Genomic DNA, 23,833 nt, shown 5'->3' with positions numbered 1-23,833 from the left:
AAGAACCACATGTGGGCATCAGGAATTGAACTCAGGACCTCTGGAAGAGCAGTGCTCTTAACCTCTGAGCCATCTCTCCAGGCCCCTGTGTGCAATTTTTTTTTTTTTTTTGGTTTGTTTTTGTTTTTGTTTTTTGTTTTTTGAGACAGCGTTTCTTTGTGTAATAGCCTTGGTTGTCCTGGGAACTCACAATACAGACCAGGCTGGCCTCGAACTCACAGAGATCTGCCTGCCTCTGTTTCCTGAGTGCTGGGATTAAATGCGTGCACCACCATGCCTGGCCCCCTGTGCACATCTTTAATCCCAGCATCTGAGACAGGTAGATCTCTGTGCATTTGAGGCCAGTCTGGTCTACATAGCATAAAGGCCAGGCAAAGCTACATAGTGAGACCCTGTGTCAAAAAAAAAAAAATTATTGGTGGGGCCTATAGAGATGGCTCAGAAGTTAAGGGTTCTTGCTGCTCTTGAAGAGAATGCAAGCTTGAATCTCAGCGCCTACGTTAGGTGCTCATGGCTGCCTGTAACTCCAGCTCCAGGGGATCCAGCGCCCTCTTCTGGACTCTGTGGGCAACAAGCACACATTTGTACATATAAACATGCACATGAATAACAGAATAAATCTTTAGAAGTAGTTAAACTAGGTATATTAAGATCAAGAGATAAGGGTTGGAGAGACAACTCAGCAGTTGAGAATGTGTACCAAAGGACCTGAGATCATTTCCGGCATCCGTATGGAATCACCAGCACCTGTAACTCCAGATCCAAGATGTCCAGTGTATTCATTCTCCTGAACTCCATGGGAATCTGCAGTCACATGCACATATCCATGTACAGACATACTGTGTTAGTCAGGGTCCTTTAGAGTAAGGCAACTTACAGAATTAGCTTCTACACACACACTATATATATACATACATATATATACATACATATATATATATACATATACTCTCTTTATCTTAACATAGTATTGGGGATTGAACCTAGAGCCTTACACACGATGAGCCACACCTCCAGCCCCTCACTGGGGGATTCTAGGCAGGTGCTCTACCACTGAGCCATGTTCCCAGCCCCTAGGCAGGGGCTCTACCACTGAGCCACACCCCAGCCCCTCACTAGGAAATATATATGTTTCCAGAAAAAGGTGTGGCTCAGGTTAGAGGTGAGTTTTCCCAGCTCAAATGATTAATTTAATTTGCATTTAATCTTGATGAAACATGTGTCTTCCTACCACAAAAATCCTGGTCTGCCTACTTCAAAGTAAGCAAAAATCTCTCACAGGTTTGGCCTCCATTTTCATGTTTTAGTTAATTCCAGATGTAGTCAAGTTGACAACCAAGCATAGCCATTGCACACGCACAATTATTGTTATTATTATTATTATTATTATTATTATTATTATTATTATTATTATTATTAATTATTGATGATGATGATGATGGTTTCTCCAAACAAGGTTTCTCTGTGTAGTCCTGGATGTCCTGGAACTCACTCTGTAGACCAGGCTGGCCTCGAACTTACAAAATTTGCCTCTGCCTCCCGAGTGCTAGGATTAAAGGTGTGCGCCACCACAACCGGCTTCTTCTTGTGTTCATGCTTGTGTGAAATGCATGTGTAAGTACGTGTGCATGTTTGAATATACGTGGGATCCACACGTGTGTGTGTATGTATGTGTGTGTGTGTGTATGTGTGCGTGTGTGTGCGTGTGCACGTGTGCGTGTGTGTGTGTGTGTGTGAGTATGGGCCCATGTGTGCCTGCATGTGGATAACGCCCAAGGCAGATGCTTGCCCACTCTTCCCACCTTATTTTTTTGTGGCCGGGTCTCTCAGTCAAGCCCAGCGTTCACTGATACGGCTGCTCTCAATGGCCAGGTTGCTCTGTGAATCCTCTGCCTCAGCTGTCTGAGGCCAGAATTACAGGGGAACCTCTGTGCCAACCCAGCATTTATGTAGGTTCGGGGATCTGAGCTCCCATCTTTTTTTTTTTTTTTTTGCTTATATTGCAAGTATTGTAACTACTAAGCCAATCTCCCAAACTACTGAGCCACACCCCCAGCCCCTCCTGGGGGACTCTAGGCAGGTGCTTTAAGGTTTGTTTTTTGGAGACTGGAGTCCAGGCTGGCCTGAGACTCACTATGATGCCCACACTAGCCTGAATGTGCTGATCCTCCTGTCTCCACCCACCATGTGTTGGGGTGGCAGCTATGTCACATGGCACTAAGCCTACAAATTGGTCTGGAGGTTTTGTTCACTTTATTTATCATTTAGTGTCCATGTGGTGTGTGTACATGGTCACATGAGTGCACACGGTCCATGCTCATGGAGGCCAGAGGTTGACATCAGATAGCTTTCTTCTTTGTTTTTGTGGTTTTTCAAGACAGGGTATCTCTGTGTAGCCTTGGCTGTCCTGGATTCATTCTGTAGACCAGGCTGGCCTTGAACTCACAGAAATCCACTTGCCTCTGCCTCCCAAGTGCTGGGATTACAGGCACACAGTTTTGGAGATAGGTGCTCACCCAATTGGCAAGCCTGACTGGCCAGTGATCACCCAAAGTCCCCTGTCTCTCTCTCTGCAGCAATGGGATTACAAGAGCATGACGTCATGCCTGTCATGCCTCAACAGTTTTTATGATGACGTCATGCCTGAATGGTTTTTATGATGATGTCATACCTGAACGGTTTTTATGTGGATACTGGCATCAACCTCAAGTCACCATATTTTCAGACCAACCTCTCTACTGACTAACCCATTTTCCCAGCCCCTGGTTTTGTTTCATTTTTGAGGCAGGGTCTTGTCATCCCTGGCTGGTCTCAGACTCACGATACTCCTGCCTAAGCCTGACAGGCATGCTCCATGGTACCCAGTCTCTGAATTCTCTTCTAACTGATTGGCGGTGGGAAAGTTTAGCACTTCTTCTTCTTCTTCTTCTTCTTCTTCTTCTTCTTCTTCTTCTTCTTCTTCTTCTTCTTTTTTACTTTTTCTTTTCTTTCTTAAAAAATACATTTTTGAGTTCGAGGCCAGCCTGGTCTACAAAGTGAGTCCAGGACGGCCAAGGCTACACAGAGAGACCCTGTCTTGAAAAACCAAAAAAAAAAAAAAAAAAAAAAATATATATATATATATATATATATATAATTAATTTATTCATATTGCATCTTAATTGTTATCCCATCCCTTGTATCCTCCCATTCCTCCCTCCCTCCTATTACTCCCCTCCCCTATGACTGTGACTGAGGGGGACCTCTTTCCCCGCACTTCTTATCTTGAAAGATGAAAACCAACCGTTTGCCCAGGAACACACCGCTGCCCCTGGGTGGAATGGATGGGGTGCAGCTGGGTGGTGGCTAAGGTGGGTGGGGTCCCTTTTGGGAGTGGTGAGAATGTTCTAGAATTATGGTGATAAGTATACAACTTGTGGTTTATAATAAAAACCCTTTGAATTGTGTACTCCCAATGGATGAATGTGTGAAGTAAGCAAATCATCTCCAAAAAAAAATTTTTTTTTAAAGTAGGTGCGGTCGGATCTGGGTGTTAAAAAAAATAATAAGTCAAAGTAGGTGCTTTTGTTTTAAATTGTTTTGGACAGGATCTCCTGTAGCGCTCATTGGCCTCCAGCTCACTAGGTAGCAGAAGGCGACCTCCTGCGCCCACAGATTACCAGCATCCCCCTGGTTCGCGCAGTGCTGCGGTGGAAGCCAGGGCTTTGTGCACACTAGGCAAGCACCCGCCACACTGAGCCCCAGCTGCGGTCCCGGGAGTTTTCTTTACAGCAGAGAAAAGTAGTTCAGATGAAAGAAACATGAACAATGGCAGTGAGATGAAAAGGTGGAAGCCGCAAAGGAGAGGGCTGAAGTCTGAGTCTCAATCAACACACGAGGAATTAAAATTAGGAGCCAGGAAGAGGGAGTTGAAAGTTGCCCTTGCCACATTAGAAAGGGGGAGATTTAAAATAACGATAAAATTTAAGTGACAGATAAAGATGATTCCAGGAGATCGGAGATCAAAGCCTGGAGCGTGGATTAAAAGACTTTTTTTTTTTTTCCAAACGATCAACGTTAAAGATTCAGGCAAGGTCTAATTGGATGCAGGAGGCCACCCAGGAGATGAAGTCTTTAGGGGGGAGTCGGCCTGGGGTGAGGAGGCCGCCATGTTTGTTTTCTAAACATGATAGAAGCTCAGAAGGTAGGGGGATTGAGAAAAACCTGTCTCAAAACAAGAAAGCGTCCAAGTCAGAGCTGGAAGATTCTAGAAAAAAAAAAAACGGCCAGAGAAGCCAGGTGTGATGGGTCCTCTTGTCATCTGTCATCTCAGCACTTGGGAGGTGGAGGCAGGAGGATCAAGAATTGGGGTTATTCTCAGAGCTGAGGCCAGCCTGGGATGAGGGACACCCCGTCTCAAAAACAAAACAAAGCAAAACAAAAGAATAAATCAGCAAGAGAGCCAGACACACAGAGAGAGACAGAGACACAAAGTGAGAGACAGACAGACATACAGCCACACCCACACCCACACACACTCACACACAGATCTGATACCTCTGTGTTTATGTGCAGCACACAGGGTGTGTATATACATATATATGCATGTTTGGTTTGTACATATATGTGTGGTATGTGTGCTTGAGTATATATATATAAATAAATAAATATATATATATATATTGTGTGAGCTGTGTGTCTATGTGTGTGTGAGTATCCAAGCATGCATGTGTATTGTAGAGGCATATGTTATGTGTGGGATGTGTTGGTGTGTGCTATTATTGTGTATATGTGTTTACATGTATATACAAATGGGTTGCAAGTGTAGGTATATATGCACGTGTTAATATATGTATATGGAGGCAGATCGCTGTGAGTTCGAGGCCAGCCTGGTCTACAAAGCAACTCCAGGACAGCCAAGGCCACACAGAGAAACCCTGTCTCAAAAAAGAAAACACAAACAAAAACAAAAAAAAGCATATATATATATATATATATGTACTAGTCAGGGTCCTGTAGAATGACTATATATATATTACATGAATATATGTGTGTATAATATATATATAGTATGTCTATACACACACACAACAAAGGGGATTTTTCTGAAATGACTTATAGGCTGTGTTCCAGCTACTTCAACAATGGCAGCCTGTGAACAGAAAGTCCAGGAACCCAGCAGCTGCTCGTCCATGAGGCTGGAGGTCGCAGTGTCGGCTGCAGTCCTGAGGAAGTATGCTCCAACGCCCGTGACACATCGGGCTAGCTAGCAAGGTCAGAGCCGATAAAGAGCAAACGCTTCCTTCTTCCCGGTCCGCAGGCCTCCAGCAGAAAGCGTGGCGTGGCCTAGATTAAAGGCCTGTGTTTTCCCAACTCAGATGATCTGGGTTGAAGGCACGCCTTCCTGCTTCCTGCCTCAGGATCCAGACCGAAGGTGTGTCTTCTCCTACTTCAGATTAAGCGAAAAAAATCCCCTACAGGTGTGCGCTACGTATCTGGGTGTTGGTTAATTCCAGACGTAGTCAAGCTGACAACCAAGAGCAGCCATCACACTGCATGAATGTATATATTGTATGTATAGATACATGTGTGCCTTTATGGATATTTATATGCATATGTGTGTGGTATTGTGTGCATGGCTGTATGTGTAGGCATCGATGTGTACACACACGTGAGTATTTGGTGTATGGATAATTATGAGTGTGTTCACATATAATATATTAGTGGATGTCCATTTGGGTAGGTGTGTGTGTGTGTGTGTGTGTGTGTGTGTGTGTGTGTAGGGGTGTATGAGTGTAGGGGCCTGTGCTTACGGGAAAAGGCTTTTCTGAGGGGTAAGCACTGACTGAAATCAAATTGGGTGGGTGGGGGGGGTTATTTGGCTTACAGATTACATCTGTCATTAAGGGAAGCTGAGGCAGAAGGTCAAGGCAGGAGCCATGGAGGGAAGCTACTTACTGGCTTGCTCAGTTACCCAACTGCCTAGGAATGGTACCGCCCAGAGTGGGCTGAGCCCCTGCTCATCCTAACTGACAAAATGCCTCCCAGACACACTCTGGCCCCACCCCGCACCCCCACCCCTCCACACAGGCTCACAGGCCAGCCTGGTGGAGGCAACTGCTCAACTGAGGTCTCCTCTTCTCAGGTGTGTCAAGTTAACAACCGGGGCTTTGACAAGTGGTGGGTGCAGTGTGGGGCAGGTGTGTGGAGGAGGAACAAAGGGAGATTTGCCTGGTGCGCCGGACCGTCCGGGGAAAACCGGTGCAAAGTGGTTCCAGTGGGGCAGAAGGAAGGGCAGATGCTGAGCCAGGGAGGTGACCCTGGGGACAGCATGGAGACAGGGAGCTCTTTGTTCTGCCATCACTCCAGAGGACAGAAAGCCTTGCCCAGGGTTCCAGAGAAGAGCTAGAATTCAACAAGGACCCCCCAAGTAGGATATTTTGAGTCACTTCTCAGTGATAAACTAGGAGCCCGGGTACAGAAAGAGGGATCTTAGCCCAGGTGCATCAAGTCCTACCTGAAAGGGTCCCGGAGAGGGACGAACGTGCCCTCTCTAGCTGGCTTCTGTTGCTGGTACGGATGGGTGGAAAGATGGATACCCACAGAGAGGTCCTTGGGACAGGAAACTCTAAGGCCAGGAGGGAGACACTTGTCCCTTTCCTGTGCTGGCTTGCCAATCAGGTCCTATGCCTTCTGAGCCCCGTAGAGATGACGCCAGACCAGAAGGTGCAAGAGCGGAGGGCGACATCTTGTGGTGAGCTCTGTACACTACACCAGAAGGTGCAAGAGCGGAGGGCGACATCTTGTGGTGCGTTCTGTGCATTACAGGTAAGACAGACTTTCTTACATTTTTGTTTTGTTCTTTTGAGCCAGGGTTTCTCTGTGTAGCCCTGGCTGTCCTGGGCTTGCTTTGTAGACCCAGGCAGGCCTCAAATTCACACGGATCCTCCTGCCTCTGCCTCCCTGAGTACTGGGATTCCATTGGCAGGCACGACCGCCTCTGGCTTGACTTTCTAAATTTTGTGTGTGTATACGCATACCTTATATGTTTCATTCTCCTCCTCCTCCCCACTTTTCCCTCGTCACTAACCTTTTTTCTTCTTCTCTTTTTTCTCTTTCTCTCCTCTGCCTCTTCCTCCTCCTCACCTCCTCTCCCTCTCTTCTTCCACATTCTCCCCTTCTCTTCCTCTTCCTCCTTCATGCCACCTAAGCTGGCTTTGCTTTACTGTTAAACTAGTGCTAAGGCCAGGCGGTGGTGGCGCACACCTTTAATCCCAGCACTCGGGAGTCAGAGGCAGGCGGATCGCAGTGAGTTCGAGGCCAGCCTGGTCTACAAAGCGAGTCCAGGACAGCCAAGGCTAACACAGGGAGACCCTGTCTTGAAAAGCCAAAAATAAATAAAAAATGAAAAATGAACTAGTGCTAAGGGTTTTGTTTTGTTTTGTTTTTGTTTTTGCTGTGTTTTGCCCGCAGAGTCTCCATTTTACCTTTTGAGTCCATTTTGGGGGTGGAGGGCGATGGCTCCTGTAGACACCATCATCCGTCTGGCACCATCCATGCAGTAAGAGACTAGCATGTGACTTACTCCTCGGAGTAGAAAGCTGGGTGGTGGTGGCACACGCCTTTAATCCCAGCACTCAGGAGGCAAAGGCAGGTGGATCTCTATTGATCCTGGTCTACAGAGTGAGTTCCAGGACAGCCAAGGTGACAAGAAACACTGTCTTGAAAAACCAAAAGACTCTAGGGACACACGGGTGTTTGAAAATATCAGAAAAAAAAATTTCTCATCAGGCACAGCAAAGAAAGGGTGTAACTCCTTCACCTGGAGCCTTTATTTATTTATTATTATTATGTTTTTTTTTTTCGAGACAGGGTCTCTCTGTGTAGCCTTGGCTGTCCTGGATTCACTTTGTAGACCAGGGTGGCCTTGAACTCACAGCAATCTGCCTGCCTTTGCCTCTCAGGTGCTAAGATTAAAGGCCTGCGCCACCATGCCCAGCTCAACCTGGCGCCTTTAAAGTGACGGACACCAAGCACTAAAACATCTTCTTGTCATCCGATACCCAGTGTGTGTGTGATGGACCAATACGCAGAGCACTCCAGACTGGCCCCGAAGTCCCAGCTCAGCCTGGTCCCCTGCGTGAGACTTTGGACTAGGAAGACTAGGAAAACATTGAATGCTGTAAATCGAGCTTAATGAGAAATCCCAGGAAGGGCATAAAGGACGGTAGTGCTGAGAGTTGTGGACTGTAGAGGCCCAGCTCAAGGGGTTTCTGAGGGCTGGAGAACCATTCTTGACATATTTTGGCAAAGAAAGTGGCTGCTTTTTTGCCCTTACTGCCTGAGACTAAAGTGAAGTTTTGGATTAATTTTGTTGTCAGAGGAGATTCTAAGAAAGTCTAATAGCAGCTCTATTTTTTTTAAAAAAATTATATTTATTTATTTATTATTTATACAGTGTTCTGCCTGCATGCACACCTGCAGGACAGAAGATAGAGTTAGGTCACATTATAGATGGTTGTGAGCCTCATGTGGTTGCTGGGAATTGAACTCAGGATCAGGACCTTTTGGGGGAGCAGTCAGTGCCCTTAACCTCTGAGCCATCTCTCCAGCCCCAGCAGCTCTATTTTTGTTTCGGGTTCCTTAAATCTCTTTCTCCATACTCCACTCCAGTCCCTTCCAACACCAGGTAGGGGAGAAAGAAAGTTAGTGGGGAAAAGGGGGTGTAGTTTTCCTTAGCTATTTCCTGCTGTTTAGGGTCGTCCGGTTCCTTGGGGCGAGTCCAATCTTCGCTTCAGGATATCTCGGACTTCTTTCTTGTCAAACTGCATTAACAGCAACCAGGAGCAGCAGGGAGGAAACACCAGCAGCCTTCTTTTTCAGAGCCCCCACCCCCCTCAGTCTCACTTTGGGTCTGGCTTTTATCTCCACTGACAAAGACCACGCCCTCACACGAGGCATTTCCCAGCTGACAAACATCATCATGCGCCCTCTCAGGAGGCAACTGTCAGCTGTGGACAAACTGGAGCAGCCTCCATATCCCACACCTGGGGTTCAAACAAAAACAGGTTTACATATATCATAACCCAAAACTTCCACAACGGTCTTGTGGTTGTTGGGGATCCCTCTAACGGATTAGGGGCTGTGATCTAGAAAACAAACTGAAAGGCAAGTTTCTGGGTACCTAGAACTTAATCCTCTTAATCCTCTAGGAACCTCCCACAATCTTCCCCCAAAGGCCAAATGCCAAGGGAAGGGCACCTAGTTCCTGGTCAATCCCAATAGCTCACATCAGCTCAGGTCCCCCCCAACCCCCACTGTCCTATTAAAATCGACTTGCTGGCGCTGGAGAGATGGCTCAGAGGTTAAGAGCACTGACTGCTCTACCAGAGGTCCTGAGTTCAATTCCCAGCAACCACATGGTGGATTCACAACCTTTTATAGTGTGATCTACTGCCCTCTTCTGGCATGAAGGTGTATATGCAGGCAGCGCACTGTATATGTAGTAATAATAAATAAATCTTTTAAAAAAGATAAATAAAATCGGCTTGCTTTTCCAACACTTTGCTCTTCTTTCTGTCCTGCCCCCACCCCTCCCAGAAACAGCCTTGGCAGTTCGTTGCACAATAAATCTTTATTTCCACCCACGGAAAAGTCTAGTTTGGTAGTTCTTCTACCCCACCACTTATAGGAAACACATAATTTGGTTTTGGTGGCGGATCGCTGTGATCCTCAGCTGGCTCTCTCGCTCTCTGCCCTGGGTTTGTGGGTCAGATGTGATCTCTCAGCGGCTGCCTGCCGCCGTTCTCCTCACCGTGGGCTCAGGCTTAGAAACCGTAAGCCTCATATTCTGTTAAGTCGTTTTGGCCGTGGTTATTTTGTCATAGCAGTAGAAAAATGACTAGGACAGGACCTCAACTGAGAAAACTGCCCCCAGCAGATTGGTCTGTAGGTAAATCCGGGAGGCGGAGCATTAAAAAAAAAAAACAACCAGTGATGTGGAAGGAGCTAGTTTACCGGGGACAGTGCCACTCCTGGACAGGCAGCCCTGGTATGTGTAAGCAAGCAAGCTGAGCAAACCGTGGGGAGCAAGCCAACAAGCAGCAGCCCTCTCTGGTGTCTGCTCCGGTTCCTGCCTTCCGGTTCCTGCCCTGCCCTCTCAGCGATGGATGGAATGCCTCGGGGAACTGAAAGCTGAGCTTAAGCCCTTTCCTCTCCAGGTGGCTTTTGGTCATAGTGTTGTATTACAATAGAAACCTATGACACCTTACAGACTGAAAAGTGTGTGGTGTGTGTGTACACTCGTGCACGCTTGAGCATGCATACACACTGAGGTGCATGTACATACATGTGGAGGAAGGCAGCTGACACACTCCGGTGTTAATCCTTAGGGATGTAGCCCATCTCCTCCAAATGCAGTCTCTCTAAAGCACCCCCCTCCCTCCACTGACCCTGCACATTTGAGTAAAAATTAGTCAGCGGCACTTGAGAGCAAAGTTAGGACCCGCTCTTTCCCCCTAGGTGCCCAAGACAGAAGCAAGCAACAGCAGGAGCCCTGTACCTCAGTCACAAGCTTTATTGTCCAAACATGGACTTGCCACACTTCCACGATTCCACTGGGGGGGGGGGAGGGAAGGGAGAGGGACAGAGGAGGGGGAAGGGAGGAATGGCTGAGCCACAGCTGGGTGGCCACACCAGGTAGGCTGAGGGGCCCTTCCGAGGCCAGTGCTTGTGGGGAAATGGCTTCTTGCACACCTACCAGGTGCAAGCCCACTCCAGGGTGGGGGCTCAGCCCCTTTCTGGTCCCTACCGTGGGAGCCTTTGGCTGTTAATTCCTAATCCGTGAGCTGCCCGATTGTGCTGGAAAGAGCAATATTTGGCTCTGCAGTTGGGCCACTAAAGCGTCAATTCTAGGCTCTAGGCTGCGGTTGTTAAAAGCCAACAGGAAGCAGGGGGTGGAGGTTGGGTTGAGGGAGCTAATTCAACTCCTCCCTAAGAGCGACAAGTGTGAGCGCCACCTACTGGTGCCCGGTGGTGCTCGCAGAGGCCGTCTGGGCCATCCTTAAGGGTGACCATACCTGTCACCCACTGTGGTCCCTGCCCTGGGAAGACAGAAGCAGGGCCCTCCGTGGGTTGCTGGGGTCTTTGGAGTAACATGGCGGGGCGGTTCCCAGAAATAAAGGGAACCGGTTTGATTTCTCTCACCCAGCAAAACACCATACGGATGCTTTGTTTAAAGCTCCAAGGCCCAAGCCAGGCCTGGCTCAAGGTCAAGGTGGGAGGATGTGTGCCCGCCTAATACTGTAGCTGTCTGCTCAGTGCTTTCTGGGCAGCAGGTGGGACATGGGTACACAGACTAGCTTGGTGTCGAGGAGCTACCCCCAAATCTTCCCTGGCTAGAGAGGCCCAAGCGACCTTGTACCACTGTGTAAAAGAGGCTCGGCGTGTGGCGCCTCCCTAGTTCTGAGGGCTGTAACCCTTCTCAACATGGATGTGCCCAGGCAAGGGACCTTGCTCCACTCCTCGGGGACTTGCAGGGGACCTGGGGACACCAGAGGGAAAGGGAGAGCAGACAGGTACCCAGGTGCCCAGGACAAGCCTCAGGACAGCCTGCTATAGCCAAGAGAGGCCCGACAGGATCGCTTCAGCCTCTGCAAAGTCGAGAAGCTTCCTTGGGACAAGAGAGGTTCTCCGGGGTCAGGCTCGAGCTGTACCGCGCTCTGTGGAAGGCTGTGTCTGTGGGATGCCTCCTGGTCCGGCAGGGGGTTCGGGCGGGACTTGTCCCGCAGCAGTGAGGACAGTATCGTTAACACACACACACAGTCTCATCTCCAAAGGGACAGTTCTGGCTCCTGCCTGAAGGTGGCGCTGCTGGGAAGCCTGGCAGGGCTCTGGTGTGAATGGGGCCGGTCCATGGTGTCCCTTAGGGTCAGTGTTTATCCTGGAAAGAGCAAGGGCTTGATCATTAAGAGTCTTGAAGGAAGAGTAGGCGGATGAGGGAGGGACAAAAAGGAAGAGAACAGACTGGGTAGAGGATACAGCATGTGTCAAAGCCCCCATGGCAGGAAAAAATCCTGAATTCTACAAGGAAACCCACGCTTCTGAGGATGGATCTGAAGAAATAAGAAGCAATCTGCAAGTCTCGGTTTCCCCTTCTGGAAGTTAAAATGACCATGTTTCTTACAAGGTCGTGTCAAGTGGTCTAAACAGCAGTTCCCAGGGTGGCGGCTACTCTGCCACTCCAACCCTGGCCTACTTCAGCTCCGCTAGCTCCCTGGTCGTCAGTTCCCTGGCTAGGGAGAGCCTTGTTCCCAAGGCTGACTCTCGTTAAATACGGAATGGCTGGAAGGCCAAGGGCTAAGCTGAGTTTGTCTTTACTCCAGCCTCACCTGCCTGGGTCACACAGCTAGCCGGAGCCATCAGTGGTCTTAAAACCAGGCGCTAAGTCACAGGGATTTGCAATAATGCAAGTGGATGCTGGGAGAAAGCTTGGAAACTGGGACACTATGACTCCCAAAACCAAGGGCTGTGGGCATGGCTCAGCACCAGAGCCCCTGCCTAGAATCCCCCAGTGAGGGGCTGGGGTGTGGCTCAGTGGTAGAGCACCTGCCTAGAATCCCCCAGTGAGGGGCGGAGCGTGTGATCAATGTTAAGGCCCTTGGTTTCATTCCCAGAACCTCAGGGAAAAAAAAAACCAAAAAAACAAAAACAAAAACAAAAACCAAAGAAACAAAAGCAGGACCATTCCTGGATGGGGTGTACTAGTACTAGAATCTTCCTAAGCAAGCAACGGGACACACACAAAGCATTCTTGTTCCTTTGTGTATTTAGTGACTTCCGGAGGGTTTTTCTCAGACCCTTGCTGGTTTGGGTGGCCTAGACAGGCTGCTGGCGTGCTTACCTCCTGTTTGTGGCCCTTGTCTGGCTGGTGGATACCGTTGGCTGAACCGGAAGTGCTGATGGTCTGTGATGAAATGAGGGATGGGGAGGGGAGGAGCCACTGAGTAGGTTGCCAGGATGCAGTTCCGCATGCAACCACAAGGGGGAGACATCTTCCCAGTGGGACCAGCGAGGCTCCGAACCAAAGCCCTTTCTTTATAGTCTGGGTCTCCCTGGACAGCAAGGCTTGCTTGCTTTTCGGATTGGAGTTTCTGGGATGGGGCCACCCTCCTCCTGGTGGGGGTTCCTGAGGTTACAGACGCCCCGTGCACTCGCTCGCTCACCTGAATCCTATCTGAGCAGCCCCTCAGGGCCTCCACCAGCCTTTCCACCTGCTGGGCCTGGTCTAGAGCATCCCGCAGTGCATCCTCGGTGCTCACCAACTGGTGCTGCAGTCGCAACAGCTCGGGTGCTGAAGCTGGGTCAATGAGGGAGTAGCGTCTCTGCTCTGACAGGGACTTCTCCTTGTCCTGGAAGGGTGGAGGTGTGGGAGTCCTGTTCCAGCTAACCAGAATCAACCGACACCCAGTTGACTGTGTCCACGTGACCCAATCTCCACGTCCATGTGACACTCCCCCCACTTCCGCCTAGCCCCTTACAAGTGTCTCCTCCCTCCCCACCATTAAAGGCATGCAACACCACCACCCGGCTTGCATAGATCCCCTCCCAACCCCCCAAACCCCCGCCCCGGGACAGGGTTTCTCAGTGTAGCCTTGGCTGTCCTGGACTCACTTTGTAGACCAGGCTGGCCTCGAACTCACAGCAATCTGCCTGCCTCTGCCTCTCTAGTGCAGTGCTGGGATTAAAGGTGTGCGACACCATCGCCCGGCTTTGCATGGATTTTTAAATCCTCTATTCATGAGTAATTTTTGCCCTTCTGGCTCTGGGAATAGCAGACTCAGTGTGTTGGTCCAGGGGGCATCTCCGGTTCTGATGTCTAAAAAGGAGGCTACTGGAGCCTGGCGTGGTGGCGCACGCCTGTAATCCCAGCACTCAGGAGGCAGAGGCAGCGGATCTCTGTGAGTTCGAGACCAGCCTCTACAAAGAGAGTCCACGACAGCCAGAGTGACACAGATAAATCCAGTCTCAAAAGAACCAAAAAAAAAAAAAAAAAAAAAAAAAAAAAAAAAAAAGAAAGAAAGAAAGAAAAGAAAACCCTAAATAAATAAATAAATAAAGGGGGGGGGAGGGTACTGGGGCCCATCTACCTGCTCCGTGCTTGAGATCCTAGACGTCTGGATTTTCGACCCTCTTGTGGCTCTGGGAGGTTGCCCTGGCAGCAGGAGAGCCCTAGCAGTCCTTTTTCCCAGCCCAACCCTTTGCCTCCACGTACCAGCCCAGTCAGCTTTTCACGCAGGCCTCGGATGTCATCCTTCAGTTTTTGTTCCTTTATCCGCCATTCAGCCTTGTGCACCTCCCGGCTCAAGTCTCTCTCGGGCCCTGGGGAGTGACGGTTGGCTTCTAACAGCAACACCCTCAGCTCGTTCAGACTCCTGGAGTGGGCAGACAGCCATAGAACCTCATCAGCTCTGCTGCACCTCACCTACATAACCGGGAGTATGAGGCATCTGCGTGGACAGCCATGACCACCAGGGGGCGCCAGCCACAAGGCACTGGTGCACCAGAGACAAGAAGGACGGCGGCCAGGGTTCTACCACCCTGTACCCAAGAGGAACTGTTTTGGATACAGGATGCTCAAGAAGATTTGGCTGTTCTTAGAACTTTCTTCGCCTTTTAAAAGATTTGTTTACTTTTATCTTATGTGTAAAGGTGTTTGGTCTTCAAGTATGTCTCTGTGTACCATGTGCATGCTTGGTGTCCCCAGAGGCCAGAAGATTGTGTCGGACGCTTTGGAACTGGAGGTATAGTACAGATGTTGGTCAGTCACCACGTAGGTGCTGGGAATAAAACTAGGATCACCTGGAACAGCAGGCATGTCCCCTGACTCAGGTTTTTTGTTGTTTTTTTTTTCAAGACAGGGTTTCTCTGTGTAGCCTTGGCTATCCTGGACTCACTTTGTAGACCAGGCTGGCCTTGAACTCACAGGGATCCACCTGCCTCTGCCTCCCAAGAGCTAGGATTAAAGGCGTATGCCACCACGCCCGGCCTGATTCAGGTTTAAAAAAAAAAAGATTTACTTACTTGGAGCTAGAGAGATGGCTCAGTGGTTAAGAACACTGACTGTCCTTCCAGAGGTCCTAAGTTCAATCCTGGCAACCACATGGTAGCTCAAACCACCAATACTGGGATCTGATGCCCTCTTCTGGCATGCAGAGAGAGCACTCATATATATAAAATCAATCAATCAATCTTTTTAAAAAAGAGATTTATTTATTTATTTTGTTTGTTTGGTTTTTCAAGACAGGGTTTCTCTTGTACCCTGGCTGTCCTAGACTTGCTTTGTAGACCAGGCTGGCCTCGAACTCACAGCGATCCGCCTGCCTCTGCCTCCGAAGTGCTGGGATTAAAGGCGTGCGCCACCACCACCCAGGCTTTATTTATTTATTATATATACAATGTTGTGTCTGCATGTACACCTGCAGGCCAGAAGAGGGCATCAGATCTCATTACAGATGGTTGTGAGCCACCATGTGGTTGCTAGGAACTGAACTCAGGACCTCTGGAAGAGCAGCCAGTGCTCTTAACCTCTGAGCCATCTCTCCAGCCCTGGAAATCTCTTGGATGCTGAGACCACACACACAAAATTGTGCAGGGAGCTATCAGTCTGGATTTGGGAATAAATGAGAACACTATTTCAGAGTCAGAGAGGCCAGGCGAGGTGGCTCAGTGGGTAAAGGCACTTGCCACAGAGTTTGAGGACCTGAGTTCAATCCCTGGGGCCCGGATAGTGGAAGCAGAAAGAGAGAACTGACTCCTGAAATCATCTTCTGGCCTTCACACACTCTGTGGCACGCACAACCTCCCACAGGCAAGTAACATAAATAAATAAATATGAGTGCACATTATTATTATTATTATTAATTACAAATGAAAACAAGACAAAAACAGAGCTGAAACGCATTTTGTTAGGGCATATTAGATGAACTGAACATAGTGGTTCATCCCTATAATCCTAACACATCAGAAACTGAGGCAGGAGGGCTGGGGGACTTGTTCAAGGCCAGCCTGGGGTACACAGAGAGACCCTGTCTCAAGAAAACAAAAGTCAGGGCCAGAGAGATGACTCAGTGGTTAAGAGCACTGGCTGCTCTTTCAGAGGCCCCGGGTTTAATTCTCAGCTCCCGTATGGGACGGTCACAACCATCTGTAACCCCACATCAGGAGATCTGATGCCCCATTCTGGCTTCCACAGGCAGCTGCGGACACACGGGGCGCATTCAGGCACACACACACACACACACACGCACACACACACACACACATAAAAATCATAAAGAAATCTTTAAAAAGAAATGTAAAAGTTCTCCAAGTAAACTTAATGATTTTTCAAGTGGAGAGATACACTCCTCTTTACCATACGCTGTGCTTAGAGAGCTGTGGTTAGCACTCTGGGAGGCTGGAGAGATGGCTCGGCACTTGGGAGCACTTATAGCTCCTGCAGAAGAGCTAGGTTCTCTTGCCAACATTCATGTGGTGGCTCAGAACCATCTGTTGTATCTCAAATGCCCGTGATCTGATGTCCTCTTCGGACCTCTGTGAGCACCAGGCACATGCAGGGCACACAGATATACATGCAGCCAAAAGACTCATATACATATAAAAATACAAATAATAATACAAATACTATTACTACTATTACTGATGATGATGATGATGATGATGATGATAATAATAATAGTGAAGATGAAGAAGAGGAGAAGGGGAAGAAGAAAAGGATAAAGTAGAGGAGGAGGAACCTCACCTCTCCTTCCGTAGCAACTCTTGGCTGATGTGGACCAGCTGGCCCGAGGCATCATGGGTCTTCCGAGACACGGCCTCCAGCTCCGCCTCTAGGCGCCTCTTCTCCTTCAGGAGAGAGTCCATCTTCTTCTCTCCTGACTTGCACTTGTTCTCCAGGGCTGGGGGGAAGCCACAGGGAAAGGAGAAAGCTCAAACACAGATAGGAACTGACGGCGTGGCTCAGTGTGTACAGTGCTGGTCTCAGCAACTCAGAGGCCCCTGGGTTCGATTCCCAGCGCTGCCTAAACTGGAGTGAGACCAAACAAGCCTGTGATCCAAGCACTTCAGAGGCGGAAGCCGGAGGATCAGGAACTCAAGGCCAGTTCAGTTCTGGGATAAGCTGGGTTCCCAAAGATCCTGTCTCAAACACCAAAGAGAGGTCGGTCTGACCCGGGTGGGGGGGTGACAGTAATGTCACTCTAAGAGGCAGGCTGTACAAAGCATGGTGCACAGGTCTCTAACTCCATCACTGTGGAGCCTTGAGGCAGGAGGATCACGATGAGTTCAAAGCCATGGTGGCTACATAGTGAGTCTCAGGCCAGCCTAGGCTCCAGAGACCCTGTCCCAAACAAACAGCAACAAGAAAAAGCATCAAGTCTGGGTGGCGATGTAGCTCAGTTACTGGAGTGTTTGCCTTGCACGCATGAGGCCCCGTGTTCCACCCCCAGCACACAGAAGCCAGGCATGGAAGCCCACACCTGCCATCTCAGCACTTGGACGGCAGAAGGAGGATTAGAAGTTCAAGGTCGTCCTCAGCTACGTTGGGAATTCGGGACCTGCTGTGGCAACATGAGACTCTGCCTCAAAAAAAAGAAGAAGAAGAAAAGAAAGAAAGAAAAGAAAAGAAAGGTAGCATCCTAGTTTGCATCAACCGTGTCTATGGGGACTGTTCTAATTCTTCATTAATGCCCACTGTGGGCAGTGCCATTCCCCAGCCAGGTGGTCCTGGGCTGCCTAACAGAGCTATCAACACACCAGACAGCTACCAAGCCAGCAAGCAACCTTCCCTGCGGTTTCTGCTTCAAGCTCCTGCTTGAGTTTCTGCCCTGACTTCCTTCAGTGATGGACTGTGACCCGGAAGCGTTAGCCAAACAGTTACCACCAGCTACACAAAGCAGGGCTGCTCTACCAGCAGCCCTGGCTATGTGGGGGGTGGGGACGGAGGGGATTCACGGCAGGCTCTGTAGATGCTTATATTGTCATCCAGACAAGGAAAGCTCTAAAGCTAAAGCTTTGCTTGGCCTTGGCAGAATCCAGAGACCACCGACCTTTGCCAAGACCCATGAGGCCAGGCAAATGTAACTAGGATTGGAAGAAAGCGGGAGGGCGGCGGTTAAGGACAGTCCCCCAGGAGTCGGGTAGCAGTGGTGGTGGAGCAATGCCAAGGATATGTTGAATCAGTGGGCCCCCCAGTTACCAAATCCAGACTGCTGACCGTCCCCAGGCCCTCTTCGTGTACTTCGCGTGCAACTGTGGCCCGGGTTCCATATTCTATTTCTTTTGAGACAGTCTTATGTAGCCCAGGCTGTGCCCAGAATTTCATTTTATCTGTATGTTTTTGGTGTTTCGAGACAGGGTTTCTCCGTGTCGCCCTGGCTGTCCTGGACTCGCTTTGTAGACCAGGCTGGCCTCAAAGTCATAGAGATCGCCTGCCTCTGCCTCCCTGAGTGCTGGGATTACAGGCATGCACCATCACACCCGGCTCCTTAGAGATTCAAGGTCGATTTACACTTCCTGATCCTCCAGGCCTCTACCTCCTGAGTGGTGAGAATGCAGGTCTGCAGCCCTATGCCAGGTTTCCTGCGGCTCATGCTATCCGTCCTGGGGACTAGGGGCTGCGTGGAAGACGCCTATGAGAAACTCAAGTCTTCCAAGAAGGCCATGGAAAAAACTTGATGGGATGTAGGGTCATGAACTCAGTTGGCTCTGGGGAGAAAGTAGTGTTTGCACGTATGTGGCCATTCGGTACAGCAGCTCTCAAGCAGATAGCTCAACCCAGCCTGCAGAACCACTGGGCCAGCCTCCACCAACCCTCCACGTCTGCCCCTCGGGAGGGAGACTTACCACTTACTTGGGCCCTGAGCATGTCCATCTGGGATGTCAAGGCTGCCACCTCTTTGTCCCTCTTGTTCAGCTTATCCTGAAGGCCTAGGAGAGAGAGGGAAGATGGTGACCCGTGAACACAGGAGAGCCAATGGTATGGGCAAGGGGCGACCCCTCCTAAGAGGGGTCACACTTGACCTCTGGCGTCAAAGATCTTTTCTCACCTTCTCAAGCACCCACCCTGAGGACAGCCCAGCAGTGCGCAGTTTAGGGACCACGGGGGCCTCCATCTTCTTTGGTTTCCTCAAGCAAAAGGTGGAGGAGCCGTGAAATAAAGATGGTGATGGTGGGCCCAGAACCCAGCGTGTTGGATTGTTTCCCAAGCCCGTCAGGAAGACGCCTCGAAACATACTGTCGAGTCCCAAGTTAATTAGTTTATCTAGGGCTGGGGAGATGGCTCAGAGGTTAAGAGCACTGGCTCTTCTTCCAAAGGTCCCGAGTTCAATTCCCAGCAACCACATGGTGGCTCATAACCATCTATAATGTGATCTGGTGCCCTCTTCTGGCCTGCTGGCTCACATGCAGGCAGAACACTGTGTACTTAATAAATAAATCTTTAATTAGTTTATCTATCAAGCCCAGGCTGGCCTCAAACATATCACATAGCTGAGGATAACCCCGAACTCCTGATCCTCTTGCCTCCACTTCCCAAATTCTAGCATCACAGGCGTGCATCGCCATGTCTGGTTTTATGAGGTACTGGGGGATGGAACCCAGGGCTTTGTGCATGCTAGGCAAGCACTCCACCCAAGCCCCAATTTATACCGAATATATATATATATATCTAGCCCAGGCTAGACTTGATCTCACAGGCATCCTATCTCACATTTTTTTTTTTTTTTGAGATAGGGCCTCAATATGTAGCCCAGGCTAGCCTTGAACACATGGCAATCTTGCCTTCTCTGCCCTAGTGTTGGGATAGCCTCTATCTAATTTTTCTTTTCTTTTCAAGATTTATTTATTATTATGTATACAGTGTTGTCTGCTTGTAGGCCAGAAGAGGGCATCAGGTTACCTTATAGATGGTTGTGAGCCACCATGTGGTTGATAGTCGAACTCAGGACCTTTGGAAGAGAAGGCGGTGCTCTTAACCACTGAGCCATCTCTCCAGCCCAGCCTATATCTAATTTTTCAAAAGTCAAGTAAGAAGTAAACAAGGTGCAGGAGCCAGCACTGTGTGTAGAGGCTTCTGTTCTCCAGAGCGAGCTGTCGCCAAGGCGAGAGCAGTTCACCACCTGGGAGACCGAAGCTCCCCAGATCTGCAGTTTTTGCATACATCCTCTGATTTCCCCTTTCCTATTATACCTTTTGTTTCCAACTTCCACTTATTTTATTGTGTAGGTGTGTGTGTGTGTGTGTGTGTGTGTGTGTGTGTGTGTGTGTATGCTGCAGCTTGTAGTTGGAGGTCAGAGAGCACCCCATAGAAGAAGTCAATTCTCACCTGCAGCCATGTGCCACCTGGGAATCAAATTCAACTCATCAGGCTTGGCGGCAAGTGTCACTGCTGGCAGAGCCACCTCACTGGTACGTGGGAAAAATTTGGGGGGGGGGGATTTTGTTTGTTTGTTTGTTTGGGTCCGGGTTTTGTTTTTTTTTGTTTGTTTGAGACAGGGTTTCTCTGTGTGGCCATGGCTGTCCTGGAACTCACTCTGTAGTTCCAGGCTGGCCTCGAACTCAAGAGATCCACCTACCTATGCCACCCAGGAGCTGAAATTAAAGGTGTGTGCCGCCGCCGCCACCACTACCAGGCACTGAGATTTCTGTTCCTCCCCTGGTTTCACAACACCCTCTCCTTGCACACAGCAGGTGATTCTCAGTGAGCAGCTGATGGCAGACCTTGTGACTCGGCTCCAAGGTGCCACCCAGCTATCTTTCCACACAAAGCCTGGACGCCTACCCGAGGCTACTCACCCTCCACGGTCTCCTTCATCAGAATCTTCTCCTCAGAAAGGTCATTGGACTCGATCACCTGAAAGGACAGTCCTGTAAGAGGACACGCCTGCCACCCTACCCACGCCAGCTCTTGTACTGTGTGCACCTTAACCTGTGAGAAGGGACCTCGGGGATGCAGGGCCTGGATATGCCAGCAGGGGGAGCAGAGATGCTTGCGCTAGCCTGTTTGAGAAAAAGGGAAGCCCTAGTTGGTTTCCCAGCTGCTTTAAAAGATTCCCTTGCAGCCCCTGAACTGCTATTTTTGGGAGTGAGGAGAAGAGGGCCTTTTCCAAATTAGGCAAGTGTTCTATAACTAAGCCTTGCCACCAGCCCCTCACTGGGGGATTCTAGGCAGGTGCTCTACCACTGAGCCACACCCCAGCCCCTCACTGGGGGATTCTAGGCAGGTGCTCTACCACTGAGTCACATCCCAGCCCCTCACTGGGGGATTCTAGGCAGGTGCTCTACCACTGAACCACACTCCCAGCCCCTCACTGGGGGATTCTAGGCAGGTGCTCTACTACTGAGCCACACCCCAGCCCCTCACTGGGGGATTCTAGGCAGGTGCTCTACCACTGAGCCACACCCCAGCCCCCCTCACTGGGGGATTCTAGGCAGGTGCTCTACCACTGAACCACACTCCCAGCCCCTTACTGGGGGATTCTAGGCAGGTGCTCTACTACTGAGCCACACCCCAGCCCCTCACTGGGGGATTCTAGGCAGGTGCTCTACCACTGAGCTACACCCCAGCCCCTCACTGGGGGATTCTAGGCAGGTGCTCTACCACTGAGTCACACCCCAGCCCCTCACTGGGGGATTCTAGGCAGGGGCTCTACCACTGAGCCACACTCCAGCCCCTCACTGGGGGATTCTAGGCAGGTGCTCTACCACTGAGCCACACCCCAGCCCCTCACTGGGGGAGTCTAGACAGGGGCTCTACTCTACCACTGAGCCCTCAACCCTTTTTAATTTTTAATTTTCCCTATTGACTCATTAGAATGCGTAAACTGGCTTTCAACTCATTCTGTAGCTCAGGCAGGCCTCAAGATTGTGATCCTCCTGCCTCAGCTCAGCCTCCTCAGTAGTTAGAATTACAGTAGTATGTGGTTTGGCTATATCCTTGGTTTAAAATGTTTACTATATTAAATTGGTACGGTGTTTGTTTGTTTGAGTTTGTTTTGTTTCGTTTTTTGAGATCTGCTCTGGGAATCTTTTACAATCATTTCCAGGACACTGGATATGATGCTCCAGTCATAAAACAAGCCCTGAATGTACACAGCAGGGACTAGATGACCCATCAAGGGCTGGCCCCTCTAAGGACTTCCTTACCTGCCCTCTTCCCAATACTTAATTAATAATAACCTCAGAAGCCAACAAAGATAACTGATTGAAAAAGAAAAACAAAAACAAAAAAACCCGAGGAGCTGGGGAGATGACTCACTTGGGTCAGCACTTGCCTCGCCAACACAGTGGGGCTTCAGTTCAGGTCCCAGAACCCACATAAAACAGCTAGGCACAAGCCGGGCATGATGGCGCACGCCTGTAATCCCAGCACTTGGGAGGCAGAGGCAGGCAGATTGCTGTGAGTTCGAGACCAGCCTGGTCTACAAAGTGAGTCCAGGACAGCCAAGGCTACATAGAGACCTTTTCTCGAAAAACAAATAAAAGCTGGGCACAATGGCGCATATTTGTAATCCGAGCACTGGGAAGCAGGACACAGGCTGATCCTTGGTGCAGGGTGGCCATCCATCCATCCTAGCCCACCTCAGGTGCTCCAGGTCAACTAACCATGTCAATAAAACAAAGTAGCTGGGCGTGCTGGCACACGCCTTTAATCCCAGCACTCAGGAGGCAGAGGCAGGCGGATCGCTGTGAGTTCGAGGCCAGCCTGGTCTACAAAGTGAGTCCAGGACAGCCACGGCTAACCCAGAGAGACCCTGTCTCAAAAAACCAAACCAAACCAAACCAAACAAACAAACAAAAAACCCAAAGTAGACGGCACCCAAGGCTGACCTCTGACCTCTACATGTCTACACCTCACACACACATGTGCACGTGCACACATGTGTGCCAGTGCCTACACCAATGTATTAACAAGGTGGAATATGGTGGCTTAAATCTGTAATCTTGGCACTTGAGAGGTAAAGGCAAGAGATCAAGAATTTAGGGTTATGGGGCCTGGAGAGATGGCTCAGCGGTTAAGAGTACTGCCTGCTCTTCCCGAGGTCCTGAGTTCAATTCCCAGCAACCATATGATGGCTCCCAACCATCTATAATGTGATCTGATGCATACTGTATACGCAATAAATAAATCTTGAAAAAAAAAAAAGAATTTAGGGTTATCTTCAGCTACAGAGTGAGTTTGAGGGCCAGCCTGGGCTACACAAGATCCTACCTCAGACAAACAACAAACAGGAAGAGAAAAACAGGTTTCTTCCTGGGAGACGTCCTTTTACACAAGACTTGGAGCTACAGACACCTGATTCCCTCAATGCAGAGACACCGTGCAAGGATTAAATAGTCAAGCCTCTAGCCGGCCCCTTGTAAGATTGTTTTAAATGAGTTACTGGGGACAGAGGACATAGCTGAGCAGTTACAAGTGTGTATAGCACTTGCAGGGCCCCTCCCCCTTTTTTTCTTGGTTTTTTGAAGACAGGGTTTCCCTGTGTAGCCTTGGCTGTCCTGGACTCGCTTTGTAGACCAGGCTGGCCTCGAACTCACAGAGATCCGCCTGCTTCTGCCTCCCGAGTGCTGGGATTAAAGGCGTGCACCACCACTGCCTGGCCTTGCAGCCCATTTCTTAAAAAATTAACTTTGGAATAAAATCTCACTACCTTGCTGAGGCGGGCCTTGAACTTGCCATCCGCCAAGCCTCAGCCTGCCAGTCTATGCCAATCAGGGGTTCAGGGGACTAGCAAAATGGTGCTTCAGTGGCTCTCAAAGCCTGTGTATGGAGACCCAAGCAGGGTCCACTCAAACC

The 23,833-nt window shown here is 49.6% G+C and overlaps 1 protein-coding gene across 4 annotated transcripts in view; it reads right to left on the bottom strand.

Annotated features, from left to right (window-relative positions):
* Positions 1–10,539: 10,539 nt before the first annotated feature.
* CLIP2 (CAP-Gly domain containing linker protein 2) overlaps positions 10,540–23,833 on the bottom strand; it is a 61,731-nt gene continuing 48,437 nt past the window's right edge. For all 4 annotated transcript variants that reach the window (XM_084764576.1, XM_084764573.1, XM_084764575.1 and 1 more), the window contains 7 exons: positions 20,833–20,890; positions 18,883–18,966; positions 16,781–16,937; positions 14,252–14,411; positions 13,203–13,388; positions 12,881–12,943; positions 10,540–11,920 (listed from right to left, as the gene is read on the bottom strand). In XM_084764576.1, the coding sequence (XP_084620702.1) occupies positions 11,909–11,920; positions 12,881–12,943; positions 13,203–13,388; positions 14,252–14,411; positions 16,781–16,937; positions 18,883–18,966; positions 20,833–20,890 (720 nt within the window). In that variant the 3' untranslated portion in view covers positions 10,540–11,908. The remainder of the gene's footprint in view (positions 11,921–12,880; positions 12,944–13,202; positions 13,389–14,251; positions 14,412–16,780; positions 16,938–18,882; positions 18,967–20,832; positions 20,891–23,833) is intronic.

The sequence above is a fragment of the Acomys minous genome, assembly GCF_964271855.1.
Source record: "Acomys minous genome assembly, chromosome: 16".
NCBI lineage: Eukaryota > Metazoa > Chordata > Mammalia > Rodentia > Muridae > Acomys > Acomys minous.
Note: the sequence above shows the minus strand (reverse complement) of the source record. Positions and strands in the feature narration are given on the sequence as shown.